The sequence below is a fragment of the Pseudophryne corroboree genome, chromosome 4, assembly GCF_028390025.1.
Source record: "Pseudophryne corroboree isolate aPseCor3 chromosome 4, aPseCor3.hap2, whole genome shotgun sequence".
NCBI lineage: Eukaryota > Metazoa > Chordata > Amphibia > Anura > Myobatrachidae > Pseudophryne > Pseudophryne corroboree.
Window position 1 is genome coordinate 810,400,381 of NC_086447.1, and position 12,450 is coordinate 810,412,830.

General features: G+C 45.5%; 1 protein-coding gene across 1 annotated transcript in view; it reads left to right on the forward strand.

The window, feature by feature from the left end:
• The first annotated feature begins 3,399 nt into the window (after positions 1–3,399).
• RAB1A (RAB1A, member RAS oncogene family) overlaps positions 3,400–12,450 on the forward strand; it is a 97,486-nt gene continuing 88,435 nt past the window's right edge. The window contains exon 1 of the mRNA XM_063918425.1: positions 3,400–3,804. Coding sequence (XP_063774495.1) covers positions 3,782–3,804 — 23 coding nt within the window. The 5' untranslated portion in view covers positions 3,400–3,781. The remainder of the gene's footprint in view (positions 3,805–12,450) is intronic.

Sequence of the window (12,450 nt, forward strand, 5' to 3'; positions counted from 1 at the left end):
TGAAGAGTTTCAGAGATGCCCCCACTTGAGCGGACTCCCGCAAGGGAGCCCCAGCGTCGTGCTGAAGATTTGGCAGAAGCAGAGGTTGATTTCTGCTCCTGTGATCTAGGAGAGGCTGTGGATTTTTTTCCTCTTCCCCTTCCTTTACCCGCAAAGAAAGGGGAACCTTTGCCCTTTTTGTATTTATTGGGCCGAAAGGACTGCATCTGAGAGTGATGTGTTTGGTTTTTTTTTGCCGGCGCAGGAGCATTAGGCAAAAATGTCGATTTACCTGCGGTAGCCGCAGAAACTAAGGCATCCAGCCCATCTCCAAACAAGGCCTCGCCTTTATACGGGAGAGCCTCCATATTCCTTTTGGAATCTGCGTCAGCATTCCATTAGCGAATTCACAACGCCCTACGTGCTGAGATCGCCATGGTAGCGGCTCTTGATACCAAGAGACCAATATCTTTCATGGCTTCCAGCATATACGCAGCAGCGTCTTTGATATGACCTAACGTTAGGAGTATCTCGTCTCTATCTATTGTATCAATGTCTGATGACAAGTTTTCTGACCACTTTTCAATAGCACTACTCACCCACGCACAGGTAATGGTGGGCCTGAGTACTGTCCCATTGGTCACATAAATAGATGTCAACGTAGTCTCTAACTTGCGGTCTGCCGGCTCCTTTAGTGAAGCCAGCCCAGGCGCAGGGAGAATCACCTTTTTTGTTAACCGTGACAGGGCACTGTCTAAAACGGGGGGTGACTCCCACCTTTTTTCTGTCCTCTGCAGGGAAAGGGTAAGCTGCCTGAATTCTTTTGGTAATCTGAAATTTCTTTTCAGGATTTGTCCAAACTCCCTCAAAAAGACTGTTCAGCTCATGAGATGGAGGGAAAGTTACATTAATTTTGTTCTCTCTTTGCCTTCTCCTGTGGTAAAGGAGGGGGCTCCGTAACTTCTAACACCTCCTTTATAGCAACAATCATGCATTGAATGTTTTTTGATAACTTTGGATCTATTCCCCTGGAATCACTAATGTCGACACAGGAATCAGAGTCCATGTCGGTATCAGTTTGTACTACTTGTGCAAAAGATCTTTTTTGTGAACCCGAGGGGTCCCCTGTGGATGAAAAAGCAGAACTATTAAAAATCACATCTTCCACGGATTTTCTCCTGTTTTCTGCATGAGACTCAGACTTATCCAATCTCTTACTGATATGATTCACACTATTACGTAATTCTTTCCCATTCAGGCTTGTGGTGCGACGGCAGCGCCACCACATTACAACTCTGTGTCCCTAAAATGTCTCCCTCAGGGGAAGAGCTCCCTGCCTCAGACATGCCACAAACGTGCACAATCACACCACAGACACTCCGGGGCTTATTGGGGACAGACCCACAGTAAAATCTGTCAGAAGGACACAGAACAGGATTTGCCAGCTCACAACTCAGCGCCAAGGAAAAAATCCCTTTGTCATGTACCTTGTACACAGAGACCTTAAGTGCTTATAAAATGCCAATAATATGACTGAGCACCCAAATTACACTCCCCCCCCCCCCCTTTTTAAACCCTGATACTTGATTCAGAAGTGGAGGAGGATCAGCGGTTCTTCCCCTGCAGCAGGTGGGAGAAAATGGCGCTGAACAGTGTGCTGGCTGCCTGAGGAAGAAGCTCCTCCCCTGTAATGGCACGTTTCCCCTCTGAGCTAGTTTCTAATCCTTATACTGGCGGGGGTGTAGGACTGTGCCACAGCATCATATGCTACCTTTTGCCAGTGAGAGTAGCCCCCCTCTCCCTGCTGGGCTCTGTGTTATGGATAGCATTCTCGCGCAGCGTTCCCGCTCGCTGCGCGGTACCTTAAGCCGTCACGATGACTGGAGGTCCCTCTCTGTAGATCTCCGGTAATACTACTCACCAGTCTTCTGACTTCTGGCTCTGTTAGGGGGGTGACGGCATGCTGGGGGAGTGAGCGCATAGCCGCAGCTAGTGTTCAGTACCCTTCAGGAGCTATTGGTGTCCTGTCAGCAGAAGCAGAGCCATGACACTATTTAGGAAGTTGGTTCCTACTTCTTCCCCCTAAGTCCCACGAAGCAGGGAGACTATTGCCAGCAGTCTCCCTGTAAAATAAAAAAACTAAATAAAGTCTTTCAGTTGAGCTCCACTAGAGTGCGACCAGTCTGCCTGGGCACATTTTCTAAACTGAGGTCTGGGGGAGGGGCATAGAGGGAGGAGCCAGTTCACACTCTGAAAAAGTCTTAAAGTGCCCATGGTTCCTGCAGAACCGTCTATACCCCATGGTAGTAAAGTGGACCCCAGCATCCTCTAGGACGTATGAGAAAAGTTAAAAAAACTCATGTCGACCAAAGTGATGTCAACCTAATGACCCATACCCCACTTTATCTCCATCCAAGGCTAAGTAAATAGATCGCAGTCTGTGACATGACAGTTAGGAGCCGATTGGCTGGTACTTTATTTCCATCCACTTTACCTCCATCCAAGGCTTAAGGGCCCTACACATATGGCGATGTGCCGTCGAGGTGCCCGACGGACGATAGTTTCTTCACTCCCCCCGTCACCCGGCTCCATAGCACTGCACGCTAATATGGACGAGATTGTCCATATTGGCCTGAATGCATAAGCGATGGGGCACCAACAATGAACGAGCGGGGGGCCGCGCATCGTTCATCGTTGGTGCCTCCACACTGAATGATATGAACGAGTTCTCATTCATTAATGAACGAGAACGTTCATATCGTTCAGTGAAATCTGGCAGTGTGTAGGTTCCATTAGTTAATAGACCCCTGTATCCGTTACCAAATGTGAAGTGCAGCAGAGTATGCTAGCCCTATGTAAATGTTATGTATAATAATTAGAATAAAAGTACAAGGTCACAGTGGACACAACTAGAAATCCTACCATCCGCCCATTACCAACGCATAACCTGGGCTGGTACACTGAGAGCGGTCAGCCGGTCACTGCACAATACGGTAACTGAGAGAGGTCAGCAGCAGGCAGCGACGCCTCTCAGCAACTGACAGTCAATCCAGCAGCAGCAGCAGCTCAGAGATCTCCATTACAATTAATGACAAACTGTCATAGGAAGTGATCACCACCTGCACCCCCGGCCCAGTGGCCGGTTATCTGACTGCGGCTGCAGCAGCTGCGCCCTCCTCCTCTCCCCGTGACTGGCCCGGCTTATCCCTGGACCTGCCCGGCAGCTGCCACGTTTCAGTGGTGACGTCAGCCCCAGCGCCCAGATCCGCTAGGGGGAGCCGGAGCTACCTCCAGGAACCAGGACAAGGAGCGGGGCGGGGCCCGGCAGCAGGGGAGGGGCTGATCCGTGCCAATGGCCATGCGCGGGAATCCTAAAGACTCCTGGGAGATGTAGTTTATCTCCGCCCTCCCTGAATACGCTCGTAAACGGACAGCGCGTTCGCCGCGGCACTACATCTCCCAGAGCGCAGCGCGGGGCCGGCCCTCAGTCGGCAGTGCGAAGCCTTCCTGAGTTGGAGGATTCACTATTTCCTGGTTTCAGCTGGCAGCCATTTTGGGGTTACAGAGAGCTCGGGCTTGCGGCGCTTGTGTTGGCTTTGGGGGGTTAATCCCGGGCCGTTGGGGGGACCTTAGTCATTAGTAATATAGATTTTTTACTTTGTTTTCTTTGTAGATATTATTTTTCTTTTCTTTTTAATCGCCCCCTCCCCCCTCTCCGAGCCGGTTTTCCTTGGCCAGCGTCGGGTCCCCGGTGTTTGGTGTGTGTGTGTATTTCTGCAGACGCGGCGGGGAGAGCAGTGACATGTCCAGCATGAATCCCGAGTAGTAAGTATCACACCCGGGCAGCCCGGCTGGGGTCTGGGGGGATGGTGACAGGATGGGGGCATCGGGGGGACATCAGCAGGTACAGCCCCGCCTCATTACACCGGGCTCTGTGCACAGCCCTACCTGCTCAGCCAGCCTTCTGTATGGCGTCATATGGGCCCCTCATTCTGCCGGGTGCCCCGTCTGTATGGCAACATAGGGGCCCATTACTCTGCTAGGTGCCCCATCATTATGGTTTCATGGGGCCCCTTACTCTGCCAGTCTCTCCCAGGTGCTATCTAATACTGGGCATTTACTATACTGCTCAGTAGCAGTGCCTGTCTTAGGGATGTATAACTGGTCTGGTATGATAAAATATATATATATATATATATATATATATATATATATATATATATATATATTATTTATATTTGGGAAGACATTCTGTTTAGATCCCTTTGTGTTGCCTGCAAGTAATCACCATATTACTAGTTATTTATATATGACAAGGTATTACAAACGGTTATATAGCGGTAGCATATTTCATTGCGCTTTGCATTGGGGAATACAGAAATAAAGTAAAACTGGGTTTTAACAAGCGGCAGCAAGGTAAGAGGGCCCTGCACACAAGCTTGCATTCTATATGTTGTTGTGTTGTTCCTATAATAACCACACAAGAGGCTACCCTTATTTTGCCAGTAGCCGATCTACAATATGCATGGTCCCAATGCACTGTCCCTTGCAAAAATGTTACCACTAATCTGATGGGGACATATATAACCTGCAGGATGGGTTCTGGCCTGCATAGTCCAAAGCAAAATTGACCTCCCCTCTTGTGGAGATTGGTACATAGGAAAATGTATTTTTTATTCCTAGTGATCAGCTGAGCAATCTTCCCAGGCCTCACCCACCCTAACTCCAGGTGTGCGGAGCATTTGGGTTACATGAATATATTTCAATTAGGCCACAGAGCTTGCTTCCTTTGTATTTGTGAATATAGGCAATTAGTATTGGCTCGCCTATATCGCTCTATTTCTAGATGGCAGTGTATAGAATGAGCTGTCACTTTGGACTCTACCCCCACTAATGCAACGCTGAAGTAATGAGTGACTTAAAAACAAAAGGGATGCTCGTTAACTGAATGACTGATAATGTGGAGGCAGGTAACAAGGACTGTCTAGTTTTTAGCTTGACAGTGTAGGCCCCAATCTGCAGGAAGTGGCAGTTTTGTCTCGGAGAGAATGATAGTGTCAATAAATATGATGCAGCGTTGGAACTGTTTTTCACATTGTTTTATCAGCAGGGTCACAGAAGTATACTGCTTCTTGGTATGAATACCATTTAGAATAGACCCTGTGTTCTGTGAATTAATCCTTAGCCGGCCTCTATTTTAGCAACGAGTCATATGTATGTCACATGGTTGCTTGCAAAACACACATTACTGGAGATTTTGCAATCTTCTGCCTAGGGCTGCAACTTCCTTTCTAGAATCCAGCGACATTTAGTGGGACATTGTGTTTCTACAGATTACATTTTTCTATAACTTTCTTATATTCATACACATTTATTCTGGCCTGTATTCCTGTACAGTTAACCTCTCCCACAGGTTCCAGCACTCAGCAGTTCTTTCCTGTCTAGCAAGGGTTAGTTTCCCCATTCTTTTTCGGTGTGGTTTTCCGTCTCCTTTTCCTTCAAATTGCATTATAGCTCTATTTTATTATCTTATCCAATAGTCTTCAAAGTTAATATAACAATTTTTTGTTAAATGTCTTGTCATCTGTCCTGCAAACAAAATGTATTTATCATCCATCTCATTATGTATGATTATATTTCTAAAATATTTTTTTTATTATGGATTTGTCTTAAAAATGAGTATTGGGTTTAATAGCTGGTTATCCATTATAACTATTTCAGTTGTATTTACTGGGGGAATCTAAAAGCGATGTGCCGCCGGGCAGAGTGACCATGTCCAGCTGGGTGTGTAAGGTAGCATACAGAAGTGCCTACATTACTGATTTTTTTCCCCTCGCACCTCTGTGGGGTATGAGGGAAAACTTGCAATGTCAGCATGTGCATTGTGGGAATTCACTTGAAATTGAATTCCCACTCCATTGAGGTGGAATTTCTGAGAGGATTGTATGTGGTTCAGTTACTGTTAAGCCCCGTACACATGGGGAGAGATGTGTGCTGAGCGATCTATCAGTGACCGCTCGGCACACATCTCTCCGATGTGTGCTGAATGAGGGAGGCAGACGGGGGGCTGCTCATTTCACCCAGCGGTGAAATGAGCGACCTGCTAGATTGTGACTGCATGCATGTCAATCTAGTACCAGCGATAGCGACACTCGGGGCCGCGCATCGTTATCGCTGTAGAGGATACACACGGAGAGATGCGTGCTTAGAATTTAAGCACTGATCTCCCTGTGTGTACCCCCCTTAAGTGTACTGCAGTGGTGACTAAAATGTAGCATTGCGGTGCCGGTGTGCCACATTCGGGATGCTGTAGAACCCCCTCTTCTGTTTTGTTTTTCCTTTTAGGAACATGGGAAGATGTGCATCCATTGGTAGCAATAGTGCGTGAAGCATGGTGGAAATTCCAAAGTGTATTTATTACAGGAAGACACAAGACCTTGGTGAAGGCCCCTAAAACATTGTGCCTTGTATCTACCTGAATTAAATACACTTTTGAATTTTTATGCCACTCCTGTTTGCATGTTTGCAGATTACATTTCATTGTGCCGCTGTCATTAAGGAACATTTGGAGGTAGTGGGTTCCCTTTCTGGCATTCGTGTAAACGTGTTCAGAATTAGTCAGATGTGTGCACAGTGCCTCATGGCCTTTCTCACTCCCAACGATGGAAGCAACAGAAGGCCTTTTTGTTTTCTGATGCTACACATAGCTAGACACGTTTACATCTACTGTGCTGTTGTGTATTTTCTCTGTTCACCTTATTACATGTATGAAGATAGCCATCATCCTATGTACTGTCAAGAGCGTGCTTGGTATACTCAATCGCCACATCCCATGACATCATGATGCCTTTTTCTTTCAGTACTCCGAATAAGTTCTGGGGCTAAAAACAATAGGCTGCCGGAGGTGCGGGACTTTGTGTGAGTCTGCCCGTATTTTTAAAGCGGACATAATTTACAAGGCAAAACCAACCTGGTTTTGCTTAGTAAATGATTGCCACTTTAAAAATACGGGCAGACTCGCGCAAAGCCCCGCACCTCTGGCTGCTTGCGGGCTATTACATGAAGCCCCTGGTGTCACAGGTACTGGTTCACACGTCAACAGATAATTTTAATAATGCTAGCCCCTTTGGCATAATCTACTATATTCAGTTATGTGTGGCAAGCAGCACTCCCCAATACATAAACAGCCAGTAATACAGGTGCCCTCTGTTACAATAGTTGCAGTGTTGCTGGTAGGATTTTGCTCAGGCCGTTCTTTTACTGTTAGATTTTACAAAACTACATGACAGGTACATTAATGCAACCTTGGAGAATGGAATCTGACATTTGAAAATGTTTCACTTGACTACCTCTGTTCCTACAATGATGTCACCCATATAATACAGCATTGATCTTACCCTGAGAGTTATAACATCATAATAGCAGAGCGCTGCACCCTGCACGATGTTTAAAGGGCAAAATACGTCCTGCTAAAACAGCCTGCCGCTGCGTGAATAGATGTCATGCGCATGGCATCTATTAACATTAAAAGGGAGCACTTGGGGAAAGCCAGCAACTGCACGCCTCCATTAGTGACGGCAAGGGGGCCGGAACTCCCCCAACAGCGACGCTGGCGCTGCCGTGCCCCCTACCCGCCATGCCACTCCTCCTTTTCAAGCACACTAACTGCTCAAATCCTGGGGGGTGGGGGACACTATATAAGCATATTTTAGAGTGCAGGGATATGTTCTGAGCTCTGTGGGACTAAATAACAGTGCTAGTAGCTGTACACAGTCTGGTTGTTTAGATCTACAGCAAGACTGCTGCCAGCTCAACCATGTTTTCCTATAGGTTTCTTCAGAATCAACCAGCACAGCACTAGTAAGTTCAGTCTGGCATGTTTTCTACTTATTAGTGCTGCTTTTTTAGATTTTGAGGCAGACCCGCTAAGAAGCCTCTGGAGCGGCGCAGAAAATAAATGTGTTAAATGCACCCCCTGGGACTTAACGCTACTGATGGATTCTTGCATATAACGCGGGGATCTATGGGTTAACACCAGGAAATTGAATCTACCCCAAATGTTCACTCCCGGAAGGTGTACGTAACAGGTGTACAGGAGGCTGGTCGTCTTCGTACATATCTAGTTCTTTTCTTCATAATTCCAGGATGCTGCTGTTCAGTGCTACAACACTGGGAGCTATCCTTCAACAGCTGGTGTAGCTCAGCAGTCATGCTTTGCTTTAGATAAGGGTTGGGCCACATCTTGCAGAAGTTTTGGTTATTTTATTTTTCCACATTGAATTGTTTCCATAGATTTGTTGAATTTTTCTTCTCTTGAGGAGACAGTAATTTCTTTTGGATTTGTGTGTTTGGACTTTGATTCCCAACAGCAGATCCATGTCTGTGCGGTGGCAGGTACTTTTATGACTTTATACAGTACTGAAAGGATGAATAATGCAGATTGTAATCGTAGAGTTTTTTTGTTGCTTAACGTTCCATTGGGGTCAATTCTATTCAGCAACTAAAGAATAGCGCCGGGAATTAGCTCCCGACGCTATTCAATTCAGCTAAAGTTAAGTCGGCGATGTCCCGTTCTCGCCGACTTAACAGGTAGTTTTGTCGGGAGAACGGGCATTCTCCGACTTAACTACCCGGCGCGAGGCTGATTCCCGTCAGAATCAGCCTCGTGCCGGCCGCGAGGCAGCACTTTTGTCGGGTTTCTTCTCTCATCCCCCGGGGATGAGAGAAGAATTCCCGACAATTGCGGGCAACTAGTAGCAGAATTGAATAGCGTTGGGAGCTAATTCCCGGCGCTATTCTTTAGTTGCCGAATAGAATTGACCCCATTGGGGGGTGGTATTCAGCATCCCGGCGCTCAGTATACCGGCGCGGGAATCCCGACACCTGACATACCGACACCTATTCTCCCTCTTGGGGGTCCACGACCCCCCTGGAGTGAGAATAAATAGTGTGGCGCACATAACGCGCCACTGTGTCCAGCGCAGCGAGCCCGCAAAAGGCTCATTTGCGCTTGCCCAGGTGTCGGTATGCTGGCGGTCGGGATTCTGGCGCTGGTACGCTGGCCGCTGGGATCCCGGCTGCCGGCATACCATACTACACCCGAAGAAAGGACTATGGATTGCCTTTTCTCATCAATGTGACATGACATATCTCACTTGGGTCTTGTTGTCAAAAGATTGACCAGGGTCCTCGGCCAGTGTAAAAGTAATCTTTTAACTTTTTAATATATTGTACCCTTTTTCTGGGCAGACTGTTTCGCTGGCCTGCATGTAAGCAGTGCAGTGTGCATTGCTTTTTACAGCCAAGCAGTTACACTACATCCAGTTAGCACACTAACAAGCTCATTGTTAAATCCATGCCAGAAGGTGCATTGGGGTAAGTGATTCTGATTTTGAATAATTTCAAATAGAAATGCAGCAGGGCAGCCTGGCCCGTTGCCTAGCAGTACCCCAATCCCATAATACTTCACTTTGTTGTTGGTTTCCATTCTGCATGCTGAAAATGCTAAGTGCTTTGTGTTCAGGAAAGGTTTGGAGGTCTTGCAGTCTCTTTAGCTGTGCTTGATGTGTCGCATTCATTATTGATGACCAGAAGTAACATATTAACCTTTTTAGTCTGGAATATACTGACAAACATTTTAGTGTGTTTTTCCTAGATATCTAGAAAGTTCCTAGTGGTTAAAATGATCATCCGCTCTCAAGATAAAGATGTTTTTCGGGTCAGCTCATCTGACTGCTAGTACCTACCAAGCATGAGTTTTGGTGATTATGGGGTCACACACTTGCGTTTGGCCTGATTTCACATCTTTTGTGACCTCAAATAATTAAATTACTAAAGCCAGTAATCCAATGAATGTCAATCAAATCATGCATGGGAATATTAAAAATTTCAGTACAGATGATGGTCGTTAAGTATGTGTTTGGTTGGCGTCTGACTGCGCTAACAGTGATCATCTGCATATTTTGTCAACTTAGACCACCTCTGTGAATTAAATTTTTTACTGTGTTCCATGGGACAATGGGTCACATTCAATAATAAAATACAGGGTGTGACAAAAAGCCTCCTAGGACTCTATTCAGTTCAGTGCTGATTGAATAACTCCTGGTGCTATTCAGTTCAGCTCGCTGTCATGTCTTAGAATGCCCGTACTCACGGACTAAACAGGGTGTTTAGACAAAGAATGGCCATTCTTGCGCCTGAAGTGGCTGCCGCAATTCTGTTTTGTCCACGCTGCGGCACAAAACAGCATCGCAGACTTAAGTTTTGTCAGAATTCTGCTCTCATCCCTGGAGGGGGTGAAATCCTCTAGTCGGGGATGACAGTGCGCTGAATTGAATAGCTTTGGGAACTCCTCCCGATGCTATTCAATCCACATTGGGGTCGATTCTATTCGGCAACTTAAGAATAGCGCCGGGAATTAGCTCCCGACGCTATTCAATTCAGCTGCTAGTGACCCGCAATTGTCGGGAATTCTTCTCTCATCCCCGGGTGATGAGAGAAGAAACCCGACAAAAGTGCTGGCGCGAGGCTGATTCTGTCGGGAATCAGCATCGCCGTGGGTAGTTAAGTCGGAGAATGCCCGTTCTCCCGACAAAACTACCTGTTAAGTTGGCGAGAACGGGACATCGCCGACTTAACTGGAGCTGAATTGAATAGCGTCGGGAGCTAATTCCCGGCGCTATTCTTAAGTTGCCGAATAGAATCGACACCATTGAATTGATCCCCTTGATTTTAAAGTTTTTTTTTTTTTTTTTAAAGCACTGTAAATGCTATTCAAAATGTTCGTACATAATCTAAAAGTGCATGGGCTACAGGTTACTTTATTTTCTTTTTTTTTTTATAAATTGTTTGAATATAGTCTATTTCTCAGGAAGGGTGCGAACAGAAATCTACTAGTTGGACTTAACAGCGTGTGGAATTGAATCGCTCCGAGAGCTCCTTCCTGGCGCTATTCGATTTCTGTTAAATTGAATCAACCACTGGGAATTTTTTTTTTTTGCCTTACCCTGTATGTTTTTGTAGTCCAGTGATGGCCAATAGGTGGGCTGATTCTTCATCTGTGGTCCCTAGCGCTTTTCTATTTTACATCCCAATAGCAAATTAGTTTATTCAAACAGTTGTTTGTCTAATATACATTCAGTAAGTCAACTTTCATAATGTTGGCATGATTAAAATCTCGACATTACCATTGATGTTAGATGTCCATAGATGAACTTTTTAGGATAAACTGACAACGTACTGTATGTCAACATATTAAATTCCGACATAGTTCGTGTATTTCATTTCATTGTGTATTTCATTTTTTATACATTAAAAATCCTTCTGTAACGTTAGAGTAGTGTCTTTAAATACTTTTATTGTTTTAACTTACTATTATGGTTGAGTAATGTGTAGTCCACTAGAAGTGTCAAATTGCCTATCACGGATTATAAAGTGATTGTAATCTTACAACAGATCGTCATATACGGCAGGTCTACAACCAAGGGATCTAGTGAAGGTTATGATGCTGTTTAATAAATAGCACTTAACCTGGGAGTTGCAAATGTGTGAAAAGTCAGTTTTGGTGCCCATACTAGGGGATAAATTTACTAAGGTGGGAGATTTTTAGAACTAGTGATGTTGCCCATGGCAACCAATCAGATTCTACTTACCATTTATCTAGCTGCTTGGTTGCTATGGGCAACATCACCAGTTCTTAAAATTTCCCACCTTAGTAAATTTACCCCCAGGAGTTTTGATGGATTTAGCCGCTATATGGGGCTAAATCCAATCTATTTGGGCCCAACAAGCGCAATAATTATTGGGCTTCCAGAGCAATTGAATTGCTCCTTCGTGCGTCCATTAATTATTCGAGGGGTGATTGGTAAGTATCTGTTAGGCAAGTGAAAAAAAAATTTGGGGGAAAATTTTGCCTTCTTTTTCAACATAGTCCCATTTTAGCTCAATACATTTGGCCCAACGATATTCCAACTTTTTCAAGCCCTCCAAAAAATAGGAATTGTCGAACTCTGTGAAATAGGCTTCAGTTTCAGCGTTTACCTCCTCGTTCGATGCAAATCTTTTTCCGCCGAGCCATTTTATCATGTTTGGAAACAGGAAGAAGTCACAGGGGGCCAAATCTGGAGAATACGGCAGATGCGGCAGCAATTCGTAGCCCAATTCCACTAATTTCGCTGTGGCAACGTGCGACGAGTGTGCCGGCACATTGTTGTGGTGGAACAGCACTTTTTTCTTCACCAAGTGGGTTCGTTTTCTCTTCAATGCGTCGTCGAATCTGCCCAATAATTGAGCTTAATACTGCCCTGTGATCGTTCTTCCCTTTTCCAAATAGTCTATGAAGATTATGCCTTTCAGATCCCAAAAAACGGTGGCCATGACCTTTCCGGCAGATGGAACCATCTTCGCCTTCTTTGGTGCATGTTTGCCGGGTGAAATCCACTGTTTTGACACTTCCTTCATTTTGGCGTGTAG